This window comes from Lineus longissimus, chromosome 11, assembly GCF_910592395.1.
Source record: "Lineus longissimus chromosome 11, tnLinLong1.2, whole genome shotgun sequence".
In the NCBI taxonomy this organism is placed as follows: Eukaryota; Metazoa; Nemertea; class Pilidiophora; order Heteronemertea; family Lineidae; genus Lineus; species Lineus longissimus.
Window position 1 is genome coordinate 485,220 of NC_088318.1, and position 23,305 is coordinate 508,524.

Genomic DNA, 23,305 nt, shown 5'->3' on the forward strand with positions numbered 1-23,305 from the left:
CCCCTCATTGTTGGGAACGCTGAAAATCGGATTGGCACGTTGTTCTGTGCTTCCACCTGTTGAAAAATCATGGTCACTCTAGCTGTCAACACCATCCTGAACTTCAGGCCATCAGTCGGCACTAACGACCGAGCTATATGTGTGCGAGGGGAGCACAACACGACAGACTCCGGGTTTTTTTTGAGGATGGGTAACACTGAAATATAGGAATTGACCACAGATGTTGCAGTGAATAGCTGGCTGTGCTCTAAAGTGATATGAGTGAGGAGCTCCTGGTGTTCGAGGATAACTTCCCTAAGACAATACCAAGGTCGTCGAGGATTGTAATGAAAGAACCTTTCAAACACTACATCACACTTTTCACCTCGAGACAATAGAGAAGACAATACAACACAATCCGTACGGTATACTTTTGGAAATGCGATATATACGAAAGCAGTTTGCTGAGAGATATAAGTGCCTTGAGAAGTCAGCTGAGTAAAGCTGCTTTGCGGTTAGATATTTCATCTCTTTTGTCAGTTTCCATTAAGAGGCAATACCATCAGAACCCGACTTCTATTACATTCTTTACCAGGAGAGAGATATTTAACTTCCTGCCAAAGTAAATACTTTATATGAGTCTGTGATTACTTTAAAGATCGGGGTTTGATGGTAAAATATGGATGGGTTTCTACATTAAATAAGCAGAAAGATGATCAGAAGAAGAAGGTTGAAGACGTCTATCAAAGTATATATGTTAATCTACTACTAGCAATTGCTTTCTGGAATTAAACATTACGGTGATTTGCCTTTGCCGGTGTCCGCCTATCCACCCCATGAAAGCTCTTACTTGGGGGTCGATGTAGAACAGTAGAACAATGGGGATTTAGGCCTAGGCGCGAGTGGGCTTTGTTTAAAGACAAAGGACCGTATATTGGGCGAGGTATGCGTGGTAAGGATAATAATAACATAATGAAGCTTGATTCGGCAACTATCTCTGTTCAACACCCTCCTCCATTGTCAGCGCAAACTAATTAATTGTGTTATCGCAGACAGCTAATCTCTATAATTCCTTCTCTGATATATATTGGTTTTCTGGTGACAGGTCTCACCTCTAGAACAAGCGGTACGTGGATACCGACAGCAGACCAGCTGAGTAATTATTAGTGTCTTTTGAAGTATTGTCTGGCAAATATTAACACACGCCAACGCAACCACTCGGTTTTCAAGGCGTTGTCAAGTTTTACTCGGGGCTCAGTACACAAATCAGCTATAGGGTCCGTGTACATTTTGTATACATACATTTTCGTCATTTGTGTATGCTCTAGACAGAGACAATCCAGACTGATCAGATTTATTCCGTCAGGTGTTAACATCGGTGTTAGTCCGGGAGCTTAGCGACTTTTATTTAACATGCAAGCTACAAATGATTTGAATGTGTTGAGGGATAGAGTACGCCGCCTACCTGACCATAGAAACCCAATTCTGAAGTTTTTCCAATGGTGGGTGTGGGAAAACAATTTCTCAGTTACAAGTTTGCAATAACTATTTGATTATTTGCTCGCATCGGCACTCTGTGACTAACCAAGGATAAGAGGGATGAGATTAAGGAGGCCAATGTTTGCTTCGCGGACAACCCTGATGTTTCTTCAAGGATAACGCCTTAGAAACTCGGACAATCTACAGAAAATTTGATACGGCACAATATCGCTCATTGGATAAACAGTACTTGTATCAGAAGCTGCTCAAGGACATTGACAGCTTTCCAGTGAAGGGTTATAAAAGCCTTTCAGTCAAGCCCTACAGCCCACAAGACCTCTTGCTGGTGGACAGCTGGAGCGCTTTCGGCCGAAATCTCCCAGCCAATCTACTACAAGACAGGACAGAAAAAGTGTCCCATCCTCGGTCCTCCCTGTCAATCCATAACTGCCCCACAATGATGATTTTCCCTTCAACCTCGGGAGATGAGCGGAATATAACATACATGTATGGAAAGAGAATCACAGGGGGAACAAAACAGACGGAATCAAACTTACCAAAATGGTGGTCCGTTACAGGTATCACAACACAAGGCGAAGGGAATGCTTGGCAAAAGTTGGCCGGTTTAAATTTTTAAAAGTTATATATAACTTCGATACGAGAATAAATTGAAGTGAGGTAAGGAATATTTTGAATTCAAAATAAAATGTTATGGAAGGCCACAGGGTTGACAAAGGGGAGGAAATATATTGAGTAAGAGATAGGCCTAAGATCAATCAAGAGTTACTGCCTGTGTCATAAGAAAGAACGAATGTTTAACACTGTTGTTGATCAAAAGTTGATGGAGAAACAAATTCGAAACGAGCTAAAGTGCCTGCAGTACAAGAAACTTCTCTGTTACTAGGGTGCCTCTGCGAATCTCTGCGATAGGGAGAGTTGCTCTGAAGCGCTTTCAGACAGACCGCTGGTCGGTGAAAAGCACTTTTTAAAGCCGACAATTGATCCATTCTTGTCATTAGTTACCTTGCTCCCTCTCGTGTTGATAATTTGGCATATGTCCCATATGTGATGGTCTACCGTGATCTACCAGAAACAACTTGAAACAGACTTAGTCGAGAAAATCTGATTAATGAACCTGTAATGCAATGGGTAAAGCTGGAGATGAAAATGATGAAGTTATATAACCAAGCGGGTAATGAATCGATGGTGGTTCAATATCCGCGGCGGTGAGATGATTAATGCTGAAAACATCAGAGGTACATGCCGATGAGGAAAAGATCACATGGAAATAGTTCGTCCTTGGAATATTATCAGTAGGGTTCGCATCGTCTGAGGTCCTTATGATTAACAGGCAGGTTTCGCTAATCTTACGCAGAGCTTCGAACGACGAAGTACGAAGTTTGCAAACGTACGTTATCGACGACTTGTTTTCAACTGTCCCCGAGTTTTCCTCGGACAACTAGGGATAAAATATGATAAGTGTCGTGTGAATGAATAAGCATACCGCAGGCAAAAGTGTGCATGCATTGATCATTGATGGCCCGATGGATCAGTGATGATCATCACAAACCACGTTTTACACTTAGAACCAATCATAGATTCTATGATGGCCCATGGACAGATACGACCACGGGTTCCATCCATGGACCTATGATGGGGATTCTCCATCTGTCCATGAATGAGCCCATGGCTGGAACGTTGATGATTAATCGATGCATAGATCCATGCATGGACATTGTTGTCTGTGTATATACGGTAGGACTTGACGAGACGACAGACCTACGTACTTAAGTCGTTTGTACTGTTTGCCAAACCTGCCTGTTTTACTTCACCAACAGGCCTGTGACTAGCCAAGATCAACAGGTATGCTGTCTCCATCTATGCGACTCGACATTAATTCCTTCGCTGTCGAGATGGCCATATACGACACATATTCAACATAATTGAAAACGTTCGTTTCTGATGGACTTGGGAGTAGAGCAGCAGAATCCTTTTGCCCCGGGACACTCTACACTCGGACAGTTGTTTTTACAGCAGCTTGTTGTTTGCACACTTGCCACATGAAAAATTGAATCTGATGTCTATTAACTGGTTCTGTCACAAACCTGGTCTGGCAATAAACAATTTTTTAAAAATTGCAGCTGTTTTTGTTTAATTCCGTCGTATCGTTAACATAATTTTTTAACTCCATCACACCATGGGTTTCGTTTGTTTAGGGTTGAGGAAACTGGTCAAACAGCAAAAACTCTATATGCTGCGAGTTTATGTATCGCTTGCAGTGGTGTTGTCAGCAGATCGAGAGAGATATCTCAGTCAGGTACATCACAGGTTCAGAAGGTAGAGTATTAAGGGTTGATCATAGGTACCACCATTTTGGCTCCAACCTGAAATCCAAAGTCAACTAGAACTCCTTCAAAATGAAGTGAATGCCGGTTTAAAACCTTGGAGGCTGTTCTCTAGCAAAAAAGAACAACTTCCCACCCTTGAAATTGCCATACACTTTGTTTTGAAAGAGTTTTAATTTCAAGTTCGAGCCAAAATGGTAGTACGTGTTGCCTGACCTTAACATAAAACCATCAGTCCGAGACTGCACATCAGTGCAAAGCTTCAAGGCTTGCCTCCCAAAGGGCAATATACGTCAAGCGACGGCTTGCCGAGTCCCAAGTGTAAGAAGAGGAAGCGTGTCGTCTCATGGTATCACGGTCACAAGGCAGAGACGTGGGCATCTCGTGGTCTCACGGGAAGATGCGTGGTGTCTCATGGTCACAAGGTGCACTCGTGCCTGAATCACTTAGCCATCCGTAGGAGCAGAGAATGACACCTGGACAATGCTTCATTCTTTTATTTTAAATTCCGCTGAATGTTTTGAACTATCTCTATGTCCTCTTTTGATAAGTTGAAGAATCAGTTCTGCTCGAAAGGTCTCGGAATGCCATATTTGCCTGTTTAGGGCCCTCAAAACGACCCGAACCCTCGTGTTCTTTTTTGGTTAACTTCTTGCTATTCACGTCTCATTGTTTCAGCTCAGCAAGATGAGGCTGGTTATACTTATCCTCACCACAGTCGTAGGATGCTGCTCTGCTGCACATCACAAGGCCATTGCTCTCAAACCAGAAATATGGACCAGATGCATGGGAAACAAAAATTCTGACCAGGCTGGCAAGATATTCAACAAGGGGGAGAAGTGGACAGAAGTGCTAGATGACGGGCGCTCGTTCAAGTGTACCTGTGGAACATTCAGCGATGTTTTTCCTGGTGTCGGAGGCCCGGCGGGGGCCAGGCCTGCTCGTGTCTGCAAATTGAACGGTAGGCATGTTCAGCAAATCTATGCTTTGTGGGAGTTGATCTTTGGTTGCTATACATGTAGATTTTTTTCGCAAATCCCCCAAATTCTCCTGTTCCACTGTTCGACATCGTGATCGGGAGCACGACCAATGACAATGATGGGAAAGGCGTTCGCATTTGCGAAAACTCCCTGTTGTCGATTCCCGTGCGTGAAGCAGGCAAAGTACATTCTTCGAAAGAAATGTTCTGGAGCTTTTGAAAAAAACTTATTGAGATCCTGAAGAACCCCTGAGGGTTTTTCTTGTCGCTGAAAAACAAGGCTTTACGAGGTGTTTATTTTTGTTAGCCAAAGGCATTAAAAGTTTTACAAAAGCTAAAAAACCTTTATTTCAAGGAAACTCCGCTGCGATGCCGAAGCGTGTATGAATGGGGTACTCCATGGCCGAGTTCGGGCCTGATCTGGAGTTAGACCCGAGCGGATCGGTACGGAAGCCCGTATGGTTCATTAAAACTCAAAAATTAATATTCAAACCTCGACCTGGCACTTTTGCGAATGTATGTTTGTAGTTTTCTTGGCGATCTCGGAAATCGAGTGTATGTGTTGTTTTAACTAATGCTTCTCGTTGTTTTCTTTCTTACAGGATGTATGACGTATGTATACCCAGGGAAATATGTGTTCGTGCCCCCAAAAGGGAAGAGAAGTACCTGCAATTGTGTTCCTGGGAAGAACCCTGGTCAACTTGCCGGACCGCGTGCGGATCTTTTCCACTGTATCTTCCGGTACGTCAAGGGATGATCGTCCCAAGGCCGGTAGCATTTTAAATCCGAACCGAAACTATGACCCGTATACCCGATGTAATCGAACCTGAATTCTTGCACGAACTGGAAGTTTATTAGCTCCAGAATGACTATTTTTGCTGAAACAGTACGGTACGCCATTAGGTAGACCAAGTGATACAAAGTCGCCGGTAGAGGTCTCTCCTATCTGACAGTACAATGAAATCAATAAATCAATACTGTTGACATTGTACTGGTCAGTGGAGAGATACCTTTCAGTTCCGTATTTTATACCTAGTCTCGAATTGCTTGACTGATAAAGTCTATTATTGATGAAACTGTCTTACTTTTATTTAATTTCTCGACTTTATTTGAAAGACTCTGACCCAAACTGGTTTGAAATGTCCCAGGATGGAATATCCGGGAACAGACGATTCTGATATGCGCTTTAAATCTCTGAGCTATATTGACAGCCTCTTTAGAATCATTTACCAGATCCGACAGAATACAATAGGGTCGGTCACATTTACCAGGGGGACATTTTCTACTTCTACACTGGTGAACTTGTGCACGACCTGACAACTTGAAGAGAAATGGGACAAGATGCGAGGTGAATTTCCTGACATCTTCCCCTTTGTAAGAGATTCTTGGCATATCCCATTATTCCGGAAGCATTTGCTGATGGTCCTCATCCGCCACAAGAGACCAGCTTCACCAATCCAATGCTGTCGGACAGACGCAATGGTATGGTGGTTCTCGTTATCCATGGTGCTCTTCCGACATGATATTGAAATCGCTCCAATGGAAGGCATTGTTCAAAAGAAGGGGGAACACGTCAGGCATTGGTTAAAATGTTCTGGTGGCCAGCGGCGAGGCCTTTTTGTATGGTGATTATTCTTGTTCTTCTTTACAGCGAAAATCGACACCAGGGCGGTGTATAGCTTCACTTGTGGATAAACTTTTTACATGAGCTAAAAAAGAACCATTTGATCTGTATCAGTTATCCTCAAGATATCCAAAATCATGTGTCCTGTTGACTCCAAACGATCTAATCGTGCTCAGACTCATAATTCATAACCGATGGCACTACAAATGACTGCATGTCAGTGCAAATGAACCAAGCTATCACAATCAAGTCTTCAAAAACAATGTCCACAATTACCATATATCATGATATTCGATAATTTGGCATAGAAATGACTGCTACGTGTGCAATCAGAAGTTTACTCAGTCAAATCAACTAATATGAAAATCATCATTTTGAGGATGACATTTTTGTTCTATTATCAACACTTTCCGATTCGAGACGCCCTATAAATCTTTCGCTTGCCGGTACTTAGTCTGCAGAGCCCGTTAGCTATTTACTAGTTCTCTCTATTGCCGACACTGGCCGGCTAGCTACCTGAGAGAATGGACAACCGCGTGGTGGACGTCCCTGATCCAACCCCTGAATGAAATGGGCAGGACTTCTTGACGCTACAGACCATCTACCAATGAGAGGACTGCGCTTCATTTGCCTCCTAAACCGGAAGCGATGTACGAAATGTACGGTGCAAGCTTCACTGAGCAACGGTTGCCATGGCGAGGCTAGGAGTTGACCACAGACAGGTCTTCGTTCTCGCGCTTACGTCATTCGTGGGTTGCGAAGGATGCCTGTTCGCGTATTCCGTGTGAGATTGGGGGGGGGGGGGGGGGGGGGTAACCTGAATCAGGTCACAACTGGTGACTGCAACCATGACCAACATTTCTGACAAATTTCTCCTCAGTAACTCCCCTTAATCGTCATATCACTGGTATGCAAATTACAGGATGTTCGGCATTTGATATATTTGCTCATAATTGAATCAGATTAACAGAATTGTTTCCTCATCAAGTGCCAGTGCTAACGGCGAATGATATTGCCACTGATCATTGAGACTAACTATTTGGTCAATTGTCGCAACCTCGATTGTTCTTATGTGGCCCACTTCTGCATTGACATTCATATTTGACCGCCAATATCAAACGAGACGAATATATGCAGTGCCTACTGATGAAATTACACTGAATCCGATCATTTGCCTCATAATTGGCTATAATCTGATTTAAGGACGAATCATTTCAGTGCGAAACATTCCTTTTGATCTGTCCGGACGAAGGGAACGTCGCAGTCGGATCGAATACGACAAGGTATGTAGGCTATAGCAGGTGCATGGGCTGATGAGTTTCTGATTGAGCATCATTGTCATTATTGTCATCCTTCCATCCTGCCCTCAGCAGTGCGATCATTAGCGTGTCCTTGTTACTCTGACAATGTGGCGTCACACAGTTGAGTTTCCTCGACAGGGCGGATCAGGTCGCCACGGTCCATCCTAGCACTTGTTGATCGGCCGTTATGTCTGGTCACTGCAACACATTCCCTTGGCTCTTCTGACGAGCAAAGTCACAACAAGGAAGTAAAAATAGGATGATGAATATACTGTCTCGTAAGCTTATTCTTGGGTTGCACGGCACATCAGGAATGTATACTTCGGTCCCTGAGGCACTCGAATACAGTGGCTGTTGGCACCTTGTAAAAAAAGTCAGTTCTAAACACACTGTCACTTAAAAACAAATAAACACATGCTTATCTCACTCAGAGACACCCTGTTTCTATCTGTTGGTAATACATTCATAGAGTCTAAATCCAACCGTTCAAGATTTACGTGTATATTGATGCTTGTGCTCCTGTACAGAGCTCCCATTCGTGGTCCAATGATGAATAGTCATTAACAAAAACTCTAACCACTCTTATCTCCCACACCCACTACTGGAAAAACTTCAGAATTGGGTTTCTATGGTCAGGCAGGCGTACTCTATCACTCAACACATTCAAATCATTTGTAGCTTGCATGTTAAATAAAAGTCGCTCCACTCCCGGACTATTTCTACAGATTAAAATGAGTCTGATTCTACAATCGATTTGTCGGCCTATTTGCTTGTCACTGTGTCACTGTGTCACTTTCGCAAGATACGACAGTGACAAGCAAAGTGACAAGCAAATAGGCCGACAGGTACAAAGATACTAGGTACACTTCAACGTATTTACCCAGTTTCTTCCTTGTCGATATATATGCAGGCACCACCAATGCGTCATTGGATTTAACTTTATTGTGATCAAATTGGGCGTTGTCTTTTCAGCAAGATGAAGACCTTATTGATAGCTGCGTTGCTGGTCGTGCTGGCTGAGATGGGTCTTGGTAACCGTTCCCCAGGATACGTCCCAGGAGGCAGACCAGGAGGCAGACCAGCAGGTCCTTCAAGTCCGGGCTCGGCGCCGAAAAGAAGAAACTGCCTTGACGTGAACGATGACAAACGTGTACTCGGTGAGACCTGGATCGAACAGGCCGGAAGGTACTCATGCCAGTGCGTCCCGTTCGACCACGGACTCTTCTCCGTCCCACCTGGAATGGACAGGTCGCCTAAAAAATGGTGCGAACTTTTAGGTATGTGGCGTTTGATCATTTAATTTCCTTGCGATTGTTTTTGGTGCGATGTTATGCCAAACAGGCACATTTTGCTTTGTGGCATTGTATCTTCTTTAAGGTAGGTCACAATGCAATGCCACTACTGACGCAACTCAAAAATCAAAATCAAAACTATTGCAAGCAGCTGTATCCTTATAATATGACACTTGATTGTCCTCTGTAACACAATCTGGCAGACATTTCCCTTTGCCATGGGTGTGTACTCCTCTGTGAGTGACGACTGGCGACAAGACGGTATGGAGAGAATGATAACAAACCGTATCCTGTTTATTTCCAGGCTGTATGCGCGGAGACACCTTCATCGCCCCTGGAGACACCAAGAACGGATGCCACTGCATCCCCGGCACCGATCCTCGCATACAGGACGCTTCGCAAAAGTATCACTGTAACCGGTAGACGGACGCTCAGTGGACGCACTGACTACAGTAAAGGAAAGGAGTAGGCCTATTTTGTAACAACGAACAATAAGGACACTTTCTTGTTTAGATGAATTTGTCTGCAGTCCCGATAATGGGGCTATTTTCTATACAACTAAATGATCCTGGCCTGATTCGGTGCCTTCAGTTATCGGCGACATTGATTAATGAATAAGATCATGTAACGATACTTAATTCATGCAAACTGAAAAAGTGAAAAGGGTTAATTACTAAAATCTCGAAAGTTTATTATTATTCTTCGGCGTTACTTTTTTTTAAACAAAAAAAATTCTCTGAGGATGAAGCTTATCTCAGACAAAGTATCTGAACGACCTTCTATTACTTAAGTTGAATCATCTGCATCATAACGGTAAAATGTGTCTCAATTTCACCATGGTAAATCCACAGTTCACCATGGTAAACTGACAGCACTAGGCCCGTACTATAAATCAGATACTTGGTCGTGGTCAATTGGACAGATTACCACTCGGAAGAGATTGTCCCCATGTTTATTAGAAATGTCTTGAGGCCTGTCCATATGATTATTGGAGATGTCTCTTGGACAAATTTCTCTTCGAGTAATTTCTAATTGAGGAGCCAGCACAATTAAATACTCCATTGGCATGTGTGATGTTATCATCAGTATCTTTGTCACAATTCTGTATCCACTTTCATCTCGGTTGTGTTGGCATTTGTTTCAGGTCTCGCACATTCCCAGAAACCCAATGTTCTGTTGATTGTTGTGGATGATTTGAGACCAGCTATTGGCTGCTACGGCTAAAAATCTAACGAGGACTGACAACGAATTTGAGGGCTTCTTTCCAAAATTACACTGTAGACAAATTGATCAAGTAAAGTATTTTTATGTAGATATTGACGTCATTTTGGTGGCACGTTTAAGATGACTGTGGTCCCAAGTGGTACTCAGGTTGTACTTAAAGAGTTGTCAGGTAGATATTGGGTGATATGAATAAAGACTAGGAAATGCTTTTATCTAAATCTCCATGTACATTTACACTAGGCCTTCCTGTACAAAACCGGAGTAAAAGCATTTGCTAGTCTTTATTCATATCACCCAATGTGTACTGCCAGTCTCGTGAGATCAGATAACCAGCTGGCAGAGGTTGGTTGTTCCATTGTCCGTCCTTGTGAGATGATTACCATGGTACAACCAAATCAGTTGTCTTGTATCACCCATGTAGAACGCAAGTGTAATGTTGTCTTCTACAGCTAAGACCCTTTGAAGGTTGTGTCAATGTCTTCCCAACCTGACCAGATAACCAGCTGGCAGAGGGTAGTTGTTTCAGAGTTTTTAGGTTGTGTCAAGGCCTTTACAATCTGAATAGATAAGCAGCTGGCAGAGGTTGATTGTTTCGAAATCCCACAGACAGAATGATATTGGGATTTCACCAATCTTAATTGCAGTTGCCTGTACCATGACAGAAGACGGACGAAATAGTGCGATGGCCTTCATGATTTTGCTCGGGTTCGGGAGTTCCTGGGCTGTTAAGGGCAGGCATAAATTGGGTCAGGTCAAGTCTTGGGGTTGAAGTGAATCTGAGATTTTTTTCGTAAGGGTCATCTCCATCAAAACCAATTCACCGACTTAACGTTGCCCTCTTTTAAGGCAACAAAATAATGAAAACAGATGCAAAGACAGGAGACTAAAGACGGAATACAATGTACAGAACACAGCCTTGTTATTCATGAAACATAGACTCTTGTCGACAACAAACAGTCAACAGAATTTTGGCAGGCTTTTTCAAAATAACAATGATGTGAAGTAAAAAACTACAGCAATAAAAGTAAGTCACTCTATTGCAAATTACTTCCCACTAACAAGTTGAGGTGTGCCCACAAGTTGCTCGACAATCAAAATGGATTGATATGACGAACACCAGAGTTCAAAGGCGAGAAAGGATTCACTTTTTGCCCACATCAACGCATCATTTATTGAAATCGCTGTCGATCGAGGAGCGACACGTGGCCATCGGAGTGACTAGGGAGATGAGAGCTGGCGATTCAGTCCATGCCTGTTCGAACAGGCCACCATTCCTCTCCTGCACTGCTTTGGAGTCTTTGGTAAACTTGGATGAGATCATCAGTGGGTGGCGACTTCTTCCTAGATTTTCTGAAGACAGAAAATAGAATTCAATTCAATACAGTATTTGGGCATTTACATGATTGTGGCAGAGCAAGGGACAAGGATGTGACGTGACAAGATCGAAGAGCAAGACCAGCGTGAATCTACACGACACACTATGGACTAGTGGCTCAGACCCTCAACTAGAGGTCAAGAGGTCCCTGGTTCGAATCCTACTGTCGGTGAGAGACTCAGGCAGGTCTCTTAGACACTTGCCTCACTACCCACTACTTTTTGCTGGGTCACTGGATGTACCAAGCCATGCCCGCTGAAACGACGAGTGATCATATCAACATTGTTGTGGCGATACTCTACACCATCCCTTCGCAATTCCCACAGCCCGTGATCACTGTTCACTAAAAGATTGGAGAAACAAGTCGTCACAATTCCGTTGGCGTCATATGCAATTTGAATTGCAGCAGACGTCGCGGTTTAACATAAGTTGTGTACCGGTGCTACCGAATACGCTGCATGACACAAGGGCTTTAACATCAAAGTAGAAAAGAATCATATTGAATTTGGCTAAATCACAGGGCTCAGCCAGGCCTCTGAATCTGATGATCATGATGGGGGGCGGGCGATGGGGGGCGGGCGAGGGGGTTGGTCCAGCAGCGGCTGGCAGCGGACATTTGTCTTGACTCTTGTTTGCGCTGCTACAGCTTAAAGTCCTGTGGTACAGTCTAGAAGCAGTGTCATCATTGACGAAATGGACCAAAGTTTGTGAGGGGCCGAGTTTCGTCCAAAATTAGATCTGTTTACACACTACGGCAATGGCGTATTGCAGGTATATGTCAACGGGTCATTGATTGTCGGACGTCAGTTCGCCAAGAAAACCAAAGGAATCGAAGGATTCATTGAACTCATCAACACATCATTAGTTTTCAGTGAAGTGCAACTGTATTCCTAGGTAAATCACTTTGGTATATAGAGAGTAAGATTACAATTAACTCACGTTAAAGTTTGAGTCCCGGGGAGGTAGCGTTGTCAGTACGTTGGTTTAGGGGCGCAATAACCTAGCTTATAGCGAGCAATTAGTACACTAAGATTTCAGTGATTAACATAATAGTTGCAAGTATTTGGCATTTTAGACTCATATTTCGTGCTATAATAACTACGTTGTAAACATAATGCTCAAAATTGATTCATGAAAAAGTTGTTAGGGCAATATCAAGCAAGCAGTAATGGAAAAAAGTGTAATTCCATTAACTGAATATTGTTTTTAGACACTATAACATTTTAGGCCTACTTTTCCGTAAACCACGAGAACAATGTATGTGAAAAAAACAACACATATAAGTGAGGCGCCGAGTATACAGTAATTGTACTGGTAAAGAAAAGCTCGGTCTCTAAAGTCTGGAGGTCCGGAGTCCGTAAACGTGACGGTCACGAGAGTGGCTTGTCCTTACGGATAGATCGAGAGGGCGGTTTGGGGTTCCGCCGACGTTGCTCGCATGCATTGGTCGTATCCCCGAAACCTTTACAACGACAACAAAGCTCGTGGCATCCATGACGGTATAGGAATTGACGGTGAGGTAACAAAAAATCTCGTGGCATCCAATGACGGTATAGGAATTGACGGATGCGCATCCGAAGACGGTAAGGGAATTGACGGTGAAGGATCTCGTGGCATATCGGATGCGCATCCGAAGACGGTAAGGGAATTGACAGTGAAGGATCTCGTGGCATATCGGATGCGCATCCGATGACGGTAATTGATGGTAAAGGATCTCGTGGCATATCGGATGCGCATTCGAAGACGGTAAGGGAATTGACGGTGAAGGATCTCGTGGCATATCGGATGCGCATCCGATGACGGTAATTGACGGTAAAGGATCTCGTGGCATATCGGATGCGCATCCGAAGACGGTAAGGGAATTGACGGTGAAGGATCTCGTGGCATATCGGATGCGCATCCGAAGACGGTCAGGGAATTGACGGTAAAGGATCTCGTGGCATATCGGATGCGCATCCGATGACGGTTTTATATATATATATATATGCGTTCATATATACATTAGTTTTATGATGTTATGTAAGTACAAGCTCTAGTGAGCTCACACAACTGTTTGACAGTCCTGGCTGCTCCACCGTGCTGACAACATGGTGAGAGAGATGAGACAATCACAGCCAGGCCAAATCAGTCTTGGCTGCTCCACCGTTTTGACAACATGATGAGTGAGATAAGACAAGTCACAGCCAGGCCAAATCAGTATTGGCTGCTCTGCCAAGTTGTCAACATGGTGAGAGAGATGAGACAGTCACAGCCAGGCCAAATCAGTATTGGCTGCTCTGCCAAGTTGTCAACATGGTGAGAGAGATGAGGCAGTCACAGCCAGGCCGAATCAGTATTGGCTGCTCTGCCAAGTTGTCTACATGGTGAGAGAGATGAGGCAGTCACAGCCAGGCCGAATCAGTCCTGGCTGCTCCACCGTGTTGACAACATGATGAGAGAGATGAGACAGTCACAGCCAGGCCAAATCAGACTCCAAAATAATTGAATCTCAATTCAAATTCGCCATTGCTGACATCATTGGCGCCAAAGACTATTTCTTTTGACCCTGTTGACCTCGCTTCTAAAAACTTTTTTGAGAAAGCCATTCAAACATTAAAATCAACTAAGAACATTATCTATAATATCACCGAGCTATATAAATGCGATATATCAAGAAATATCTGTCGCATTATCGAATTATACGGTTAGCTTGGAACTATTTGTACCCAATTACCCTTCCGCCAGCGTAACCTCGTCACAATCATGGCGCTTCTTCAATATGCCGACGACTTCACCAACGAAAATCTTGGTCTACCATTAAAGCCTTGATGGCCTCGGCGGTTAGACGGTTGCACTGTGCGGGAATGGTTGGTCACGAGTTCGAACCCCGGTGAATCTCTTTTTTCGAGATTTATGTTGACCCCAACTATCTCAGACCACCACTCGTTCCCCGAAGTGGTGTCTCACTGCTTGAAGTTGAAGGGATTTGTGTCATATTTTCCCTGAACAGCTTCTCTTAAATCATTGGCTGGGTTGCTTCTCCAAGGGTTCTGCGACTCTCGACACTGGGCTAGGAAATTCTTCCAGGCCTAACTTGGTCCCAAAGTCTGCTCAGGCATCATGCTGGAGCATTTTTAACCCCCCCCCCTTCAATAAGTCCTTATGAGACCACAATTAACAATTATTGGTTCTAGTTCTATTTGCCGCTAGGGTTCCGTCGTTGGAGGTCAGCTTATCGGCCGCGTCGGAAGTCAATGAAATCGCCATGCGGCATTCTCAAAGTGTCGACAATGTTAATAATCGTTGTCAAGCTTCACTCGACCTACAGAACAAAAAGGCTTTTCAATCCATGTTACAAGCAGCGCACTATACACACTGGATCCGTGTGTGGACGATCAAACTGTGGCAGAGGGACGATGTGCGAATTTCAGCGGGTGCATGTACAATTCGACAGACGGACCGAAGACCGCCGGGAAGTACAACTTCAGTACTTGGGACTGTGATCCCAGATCCCAAGTAGTGTTCAAGTTGTACAACAAGTTGTACTCATCTTAGAAGACTGGTGAATCCTCACAAAGTCGATCCTTTCTCTCATGCAGAACGTAACAAAGACCTCAATATAATACAAACATGCAATATCTTATCTTCATAAAAATACTTTATTTGATCAATCTGTACGTCTACAGTGTAATTTTGGAAAGAAGCCCTCAAATTTTGTTGCTTTTTCTCTTTGTTTAGGGAATACAAGCAAGAAAAATTCACGACTATATCAAACATTCACTTCCAGGTCACTTATAGCCTACTACACAAGCTCAGGCCCGAAGTCTTTAGAGGGCATATTGACCCACAGCAGGCTCAAAGAAACTGAGGTAGGGTCGGATCTAATCAACAGCTCACCAATGTGCTATAAAATGCCAAAATAAATACAGCTTTGCCACACCCGTTCGGCCCATTATCGCACACATAGTAAAGTACCTTACCCAAGAGGTATACGAATAGATGGCAGCACAGGGAGTGTGTGCACATACGGGCACTTATGTGCTGTTCGCTCCCCGCACAATGGCGCAGGCACTATTCGAAGTTTTGACAGGTAAATGCCGAAAACCCCCAATAATATACCTTTATTTTCCGTAGTAAGGTACACAATATATTCGCCGAGTCCCTTACGAAGCTATTTCATGTTTTAAATGTTGTTAATTAGGGATATTATCGATTATTTTTAGGGGTGAAAGAGGGGGGTTGGAATGGCCTCCGATTGGCGAATTCGCCGTTCGTGTAAAAGCAGGCTTTTGGGGTAATTGTTTTGCCCTCGTTCACCCCCTCTTTTACCCCCGAAAAACATTTTCATTATAAAATTTCTCATTCTAGTTTGTCTATGAATATTATTCTTCAATCTAGATGTAGATTCATGATGATTTGTGGTTGATGAGTGACCTATTTTTGCGTTTTATTGTGGCAGATTTTTGCCCGTTGGGTGCAAAAGGAAAGGAAAATATGGCTGTGCTTTGACATTAGAAGAGCAGCAGGGCGTGTGCTCTGCTTGGCACAGCGTAAACACAAGCACATGGGCGCCCCAGGCCTTGGAATCTGAATGTAAACAATGATTATACACCCATGAATGAAACTTTTTTCACTGTTTCAGGCGGTGTGTCTTCAGTATCTGTTGACAACCAGACAACATTGGCTGTGCAGTCATTATTGGAATCGCAAACAATCCAAGAGCAACCACCAGGTTTGTTTATTGTTACTTATTTAGCATGAAGGTCAAGTCTACACCCATGATTGTGATGTCTCCTCCAGCTATAGGCAAGACAATGTCACAACCTCAATTGATCCAGTTTAAGTCAGATAATGGCACAGACGATAAGGAGGCCCTCTGAGTTTGTTTCAAAAGAGCACAGCAATATATTTTCGAAAATATAATGACTTTTTGGCAAGTTTTAGAAAAAGGGCCCACTTCAAGTTGAAATTATAAGAAACAAATTTCCTCATGAAGTAAGACAATTTCAAGGATACCATGCAAGGAGGAACTGCTAACAAATAGAACACTGCTTGTGTTTATTGGTGTATCATGTTCCGTTTCAGTGGATGATGACGACGTCTTTCAGTGTGGAAAATGCAAGAAGCAGTTCACCTCCTTGTCTGTCTTCGTCAGTCACAAGCAGCAGCGATGTGCACAACTGGTTCAGCAGCCTCCATCGTCGCGGCCAGGACCCCTCATGCCACCAGGCTCCATCACTGCTAACCCGAACAGCGCATTCACATCATCCGTACCTTCCAACTTGACAAGACACTCACAGGTTTGTAGGCTCACAGTCATGACCAAAAACTTGTTGGAAAAGATAATAAGATTATATTGTTGATAATTAAGTCGAAAGGACTCAAGTGAAGGAAGGAGTGCTAAGTTAACGCTGGCCTTATTCACTCAAGCAGGTCCTGGAGCTTCAATCATTTGAAAATGTTTATTTGGCGTCATTGCAGCTGCAAAGTTACAACTCTGTGACTGCCTCCCCCATCCCACAGTCTATCAGCCAAGGGATCGTTCTCAGTGAAGACCTCATCACATTCGCCAATATTGACCAGTTACAGACACAAAACCTTCAAATGGTTCAGGTAGGTACTGTGGAGAGAAGCAAGTAGGGCTAAGTGACTTGCAAAAGGACACAAAGAGAAATCCGTCTAGGAGTCAAGCCCACAACCTACTGATTATGAGGCTGGCTAATTAAACCTTTGCAACTGATCCCACCCTACTGGTTCAGGCTATGCTTGCTGACCAAATTAGTCCGCCTTCACGCGTGACATAACAATCACAGGTTACTGCCCTGGTTTCAGATAAACTCTCCAAAAGAGACTACTAAACTTGTACGTTATTTTGGAGGCCTTTTTACTTGGCTTGTAAGATTGTCCAAACTCCAACTTGGGCAAACTCCCCCCCCCACTTTATCTGATGTTATCATATTGTACTTCTAGGGTACTCAAATCCAGGGTAATCCGTTTTTGTCACAAGTTGGTCCCCTGACACCAAGGAGTACCTCGGCCAATGGTCTGGGGCATCAGAACATCACGACGTACACGGTCTCAGCACCCGTCTTACAAACATCCTTTGCCAACCAGGCTGCGTACAACACGGCACAACAACCCACTCATCAGGTTGTCCAGAGTCCTCCCTACCCATCTGGTATCATGGCTGCTACACAGCAAGAGTTCCACCAGATTCCGCAGACTGTTACCATGGGTACGATTCAGAAGCATAGCCAGGGAAAACATGGTAAGAAGACATTTATCTGTTGACTTCAGTAGGCCTACTTACACTTATATCAATTCATCAATTCCATCTTGCTTTTCAGGAAGAGGCTGGTGAAACTAGATGCCCAGATCTGCATACTTTCTACATGAACAATGTACAGATTGTCCCATTTTCTACTAGAAAACTGACTTGACAACCTCCCCTCGAATTTGATGATGGTGGAAGGCCTAACCCTGAAGATGTCATACATTGCCTTCTGAGATAGTCTTCAAACCTCTAAATTGACTGACCATTTTGATAATTGCTTATCATTTCAGGCAAGAAGTCAGTTGCAATAAATCCAAACCAGAACATCAGTGTGATGATGCTGACGGAGCAAGATGTGAGTGGTGGCATCATTGTGAACCAACTTCCACCCGGTGGCAAACAAAGGCGCCTCAAAGCAATGAGTCCTGAGGAGGCATCGAAACGCAAACTCAAATGTCAGTATTGTGAAAAGAGTTTTGCGAAGAATTTTGATCTGCAGCAGCATGTTCGATCACATACTGGCGAGAAGCCGTTTCAGTGCATCGTTTGTGGCCGGGCGTTTGCACAGAAGTCGAACGTCAAGAAACATATGCAGACACACAAGGTGAGATTTATGGATAAACCTTTACCATAGGATCTGAATAGATGTGACAGTCGTCGGCTGATTGTCTGCAAAGGCATCGTCCCATGCACCATAGATTGCACAGATATTGGGTGCGTCTTGTTGGCATTGGACAGTATTTGTTGGTCGATGTTACACATGAAGGAAATACCTGGAGACCAATGGTTTTTAAACCATTAGATTTTAGCCTTGAAGTACATGTAGTTGATGGTGATACTGTTGACAGAAATATTTGATACTTCTGACACTAAGCCTACTCCTACATGTAAACTGAGGCACTCCAGAGAATAACCTTGTTGCAGACCTGCTCTTCCTCCCTCAAATTAACTTTGCCCTTACACTTGATGTGGAAACCGTTTTACTTGCAGGTGTGGCCGACTGGTAACACGGGCACTCTCCCTAAGATGCCCATCATAGAGAAGGTTGACCTGGATGGTGAGGAGGGAGAGGTATCACTCATGGAAAGAGACAAGGAGCCTAATCCTGATGTTGAGGAAGCTGAGCTGGTTAGTATACTCTCCTTGTTTAGCCTTCGCTCTGTACTTGGAGGTGCCAGACTCCAGGAAGTGTTCCTCCTCCGAGGTGGGATGAGTGTGTGCCACTACAGTTCAGGTGCCAATTGGGTTTATTGGCCTGGTGATTCCGACTTTGGCTAGAGGTAGAGTCCACGCAAGCTACTCATGTTTCTCTCTTGCTGGGGTCTTTAACCTGCCCTGGCATAGACACCAGATACAAGGAACCTGGGTTTTAGTTGCTAATTTGAGGGAAAGTTATTCATCAGAGGTAAAGAGTGAAAGCCTGCGTTCAAACATAATAGTTGCTCTTATCCTCCACTCATATGTGATCATGAATGATCTAGATGCATACTGCCAAGTCCTTGTCTATTCCTTGGAGTGTTTCCGCATTGGAATAAAACATATTGACGATCATGGTAATAATGCTGTTTATACAATTCAGAAAGAAGACCTCTTCACCGTTATATCCCAGCAGAAAGATACCGCTGAGCTTTCAGGAGAACCTATGACTGTGAGTTCGACTGGCGATGATGTTTTGGTGTAAATTCTTACTGTTACATGTATGGCTTGTGGTTATCCAAGAGTTTGAAACAAACTTGGTGACAAACTGAGAGGAAGATGTTTTCCCTCTTCTTCCCCGAGACAGATAAGGCCAAACAGCTACACTAGGCACATTACGATCAATCATCTGTAGCATCTTCTAATTTCTGCTGATGATCCTCATCACCGGTATACAAAATCTCCTCATAATATTTGGTTGTTTTTTCAGGGCCATGAACTGGAGTGTGAAGAAGAGCCTGGTGACAGTGGTAACAAAGTGTCCATAATGATTGACAACACGTACCTGTGTCATTATTGCCCGGAGAAGTTCAAGAGTTACTTCCAACTCAAGACACACATGGTTATACACAAGAGTGAACAGGTGAGTTTACCACTACAGCAATGCTGGATGTCGTCCAGCCAGCATTATTGATACTGATATCTGGCATGCAAGTCTCAGTTGGAGATACTTCACTAGGTCATCTCTACTTGTGGACAGCAGCCCCACAGGGCTTGGTCTCAGTTCATGAGAGTTTCTCCCCTCATTTTAGTAATCTGATGATATTCCCTTTTCACAGGTGTACAAGTGTATTGTGAAGAAATGTGGTGAGACATACAAGGAACTCGATCAATTCCTTGAGCATACTAAGACCCATGAGACAGACATGTGCTACAGGTGCCATCTCTGCAACAAGAACTTCCCGTCACTCTATGAGCTTGGCGTCCATCAGTATTCTCATAGTCTGTATCCGAGTCAAGGTGCAAAGGCTGGCGCCAGGTAAATATTCATTGGAATCTTTTAGTCAGATTTGCTGCATTTGTTCTCAGACCATCTGGAGGTCATGGTGGGGCTTCACGGACTGAAACTCTATTTACAGATGACATTTTTCTGTCTTGACTAGGCTATTTCATTATCATAAGACTTGCTAGGACTTTACATGTCTTTGAACATGAACTCTGGTGAGACGTTTGGTATCTTTTTGTGTAAAATAGAGAGATTTTCTGGATCTAAGGCTTCCGGTCATAAACTGCAGACAGAGACAAAAAAGCAAGTCAACAACATACCTACATGTATTTGAAAATAAACATACTTATTGTTACTTTTCAGGTTCTTCAAGTGTAACAAATGCAACAATAAATATGCTACCCCTGAGGCATTGGAGCATCACATGTCCACCACCACTCACAACTATCCGTGTCCTAATTGTGATAAGATCTTCTCGTGTGAGAGATACCTGAGGAGACATCTTGTCACACACAGTAGTGCAGGTGAGTGGAGTGAAGCCTGAAACATCTGCTTGAAGAGATCAGTTGATTCTGCCTGAATCTGCTTATGTGTAGGCTCCAACTACCATCTCCTAGCTTTCAGTAGGCAACCAGCCTTGTCCCTAGCATTCTTTTCAGGGTTGAATACCTCCTGTTGTCTTGTCATTAGAAGACTTGGTTCGATGTGGGGGCTGTGTTCAGTCTTAGTGTTGCATTGAAGGATTGTACTTGGAACTAAGGAATGCAGAAGTATTCAGTGGAGACTGGTCTCATTTTTCTCAATTTTACCTCCGTCAAGGCCGTTATGATATTCTTGTCTGAGAAGTCACACATATGTCTCAAGGCATGTTATTCCGTCCCTTTCAGACCTGACATGTAGTGTTTGTGGTAAAGGCTTCCGAACGGATCACTACCTCAAGATGCACATGTTGATTCATTCCAACACAAAGCCATTCAAATGTGAGCAGTGTGGCACCTCCTTTAATCGCAAAGACAAACTAAAGAGACACGAGACCATTCATGATCCAAGTAAAAGATTCAAGTGCCCATTCAGAAGTCATACTGGTAAGTGATTATAACCAATGGTTTTGGTTACTTTTCTAACAGGCCAGGTCAATCAAGAGCTGCTTTGATTTTTCTCCAATAGGAGTTTTGACTGCACACATGTATTATTGTACTTGGCCTTTCAGGCAGGGATTGGTGGTAAGTTATCTCAGTTGTTTTGCTGTTTGATTCGGTTGGATTATGAAGTTGTCCCTTTGATCCTAGAGCTTTTTGAAATATGCTTCATTGCTCAAAATGCAAATTGTGTGTGTTTGCATTTGTTTGTTCCCTGGACAAGTGATTAAGATGACTCTTTCTTGTTGAAGGTTGTATGAAGGAGTTCAACAGGCCTGACAAGCTGAAGGCACACATCATCACCCACAGTGGCGTCAAACCTTATAAATGTCTCGACTGCGGGAAGACGTTCACAAGACGACCGCATCTCCGTGATCATGAGAGGATGCACAAAGATGACTACAAGTGGCGGTGTGACGACTGTGGGAGGGGATTCGCTCGTGAGCGCCTGCTGACTGTTCATAAATGTCGCTCGAAACAGGATGGGGTGGATGAAGATGCAGAAGTGGTCGAGAAACCGCAGCCAAAAGCTCCTGTTCCAAAGCCAAAGACAAGTAAAAGACGTATTGCGCGTGCACCCAAGAAAATGATAAAGGTGACCAAGGAGAGTGTTTCTTTGAACAGGAGGTCAGGGCGTGGGAGGAGGAGAGTACGTCCCCGACGGATCTATGCTTTAGACTCTGAATCTGAAGATGAGACGGAGATGGAAGCCATGCTGGCAAAGTCACCATCCCCTGTCCCAGAAACAGCGGAGGAAGCCGATGATACAGAGAGAATGGTACATATCATGAATGTGAAAACAGAAGCCGACCAAGCACCGATGGAGCAAATGGAGCATAAAGTTTCTATCAGTGAGTTAAATGCCATGAATACTATCAATTTGCCTGGCGATGGTAAAGGCCCTGTGACTATTGGTATTAAAAGTCCTGCAGTGGATGGTGTGTATGAAGTACAGGTCTTCACCCAGACGAACGCTGATGGCAACATCGTGCAGCAAATCCAGCCACTTCAGCCAATGACATACGACGTGAGCCATCTCTCCGGCCAGGCGGTTCAGTTAACACATTCTGTACCCTTGTCAGCCACTATGGAGCAGGCTGTACAAGATTGTATCTCATCGCCTGAAAATGTGGTCCTTGGCATGGTTGCCGTGGAGGCACCAATTCTCCAAGGACAACAGCAGTAAGATAAATCCAATAAATCCCTTTCTTTCCACTCTGTTTCTTCCTTTGAAAGTTCGAAATTCTGCCTGGGGCTCATCCAACATCATGGCATGTTTTAATTTGTAGCTATAAGTTTTACTGTCTTAGGAGTAGGAATATGCTTGAATTTTCCTTTTTTGTTCTTCCGTACTCATTAGTGTTATTTAGTTACCCTGGGCATGTATTGTAAAACGATTTTAGATGAAATCTGAAGTTTGATATAATAATTATGTTCTTCTATGACTGTACATGTACATGTATTTATCCACTTCATTTTGTCACATCAGGTATTTTATATCCAAGTTTCTGTAAGTGAATGTTTCGGTCGATGATCAATGTTGAAAGTGGAATAACTGTGAACATTGATAAAATTGTACTCGGTGGTAGAGCTTTTTGCAGTCTACAATGTTCATGTACAAGTTGTGTTCATTTGTTTGTACACCATACATGTACAAGTATACATGTATAGGGAACGGTCAGTACGTTTTACTTTGTAAATATGCAGTAAATTTCTTTTAGAGAAAAATAACTGTACATTGTATGTATCATTACCAGAATAAATGCACTACGAGTGATACACGTCTCTTTCTAATGTTGATTTCTGGTCTTTTTTCAATGGCTTGATGCAAAGGACCAGGAGAACCCAGTCTTTCAATACATCTGATATTCTCCATGTGGCTGGCGACCATCT

General features: G+C 43.5%; 2 protein-coding genes and 1 long non-coding RNA gene across 3 annotated transcripts; all 3 read left to right on the forward strand.

Annotated features, from left to right (window-relative positions):
* Positions 1-3,718: 3,718 nt before the first annotated feature.
* Positions 3,719-5,842, forward strand: LOC135496278 (uncharacterized). Its single transcript, XM_064785525.1, has 3 exons — positions 3,719-3,795; positions 4,482-4,764; positions 5,385-5,842. Exons 2-3 carry the CDS (start codon positions 4,491-4,493, stop codon positions 5,537-5,539), a joined length of 429 nt encoding a protein of 142 aa, XP_064641595.1. The 5' UTR covers positions 3,719-3,795; positions 4,482-4,490; the 3' UTR covers positions 5,540-5,842.
* Positions 5,843-7,515: 1,673 nt separating this feature from the next.
* LOC135496279 (uncharacterized) lies at positions 7,516-9,691 on the forward strand. Its single transcript, XR_010448629.1, has 3 exons — positions 7,516-7,689; positions 8,680-8,984; positions 9,304-9,691. It is a non-coding gene; the product is annotated as an uncharacterized LOC135496279 (long non-coding RNA).
* A 5,885-nt stretch (positions 9,692-15,576) lies between these two features.
* LOC135496266 (zinc finger protein 341-like) lies at positions 15,577-23,195 on the forward strand. The gene is made up of 13 exons (XM_064785504.1): positions 15,577-15,667; positions 16,220-16,309; positions 16,663-16,877; positions 17,059-17,190; positions 17,548-17,845; positions 18,142-18,455; positions 18,842-18,979; positions 19,431-19,499; positions 19,758-19,910; positions 20,107-20,306; positions 20,637-20,797; positions 21,161-21,358; positions 21,664-23,195. Exons 1-13 carry the CDS (start codon positions 15,577-15,579, stop codon positions 22,596-22,598), a joined length of 2,994 nt encoding a protein of 997 aa, XP_064641574.1. The 3' UTR covers positions 22,599-23,195.
* The last annotated feature ends 110 nt before the right edge of the window (positions 23,196-23,305 follow it).

Excerpts from the sequence above, each read along its gene's own strand:
- LOC135496278 (XM_064785525.1), top strand. The coding sequence starts at position 4,491 with ATGAGGCTGGTTATACTTATCCTCACCACAGTCGTAGGATGCTGCTCT. Across the intron at positions 4,765-5,384 it reads TCGTGTCTGCAAATTGAACG|GATGTATGACGTATGTATAC; the intron begins GTAGGCATGTTC and ends TCTTTCTTACAG.
- LOC135496266 (XM_064785504.1), top strand. The coding sequence starts at position 15,577 with ATGGCAGCACAGGGAGTGTGTGCACATACGGGCACTTATGTGCTGTTC. Across the intron at positions 16,878-17,058 it reads ACTTGACAAGACACTCACAG|CTGCAAAGTTACAACTCTGT; the intron begins GTTTGTAGGCTC and ends GCGTCATTGCAG. Across the intron at positions 19,911-20,106 it reads TTATACACAAGAGTGAACAG|GTGTACAAGTGTATTGTGAA; the intron begins GTGAGTTTACCA and ends CCCTTTTCACAG.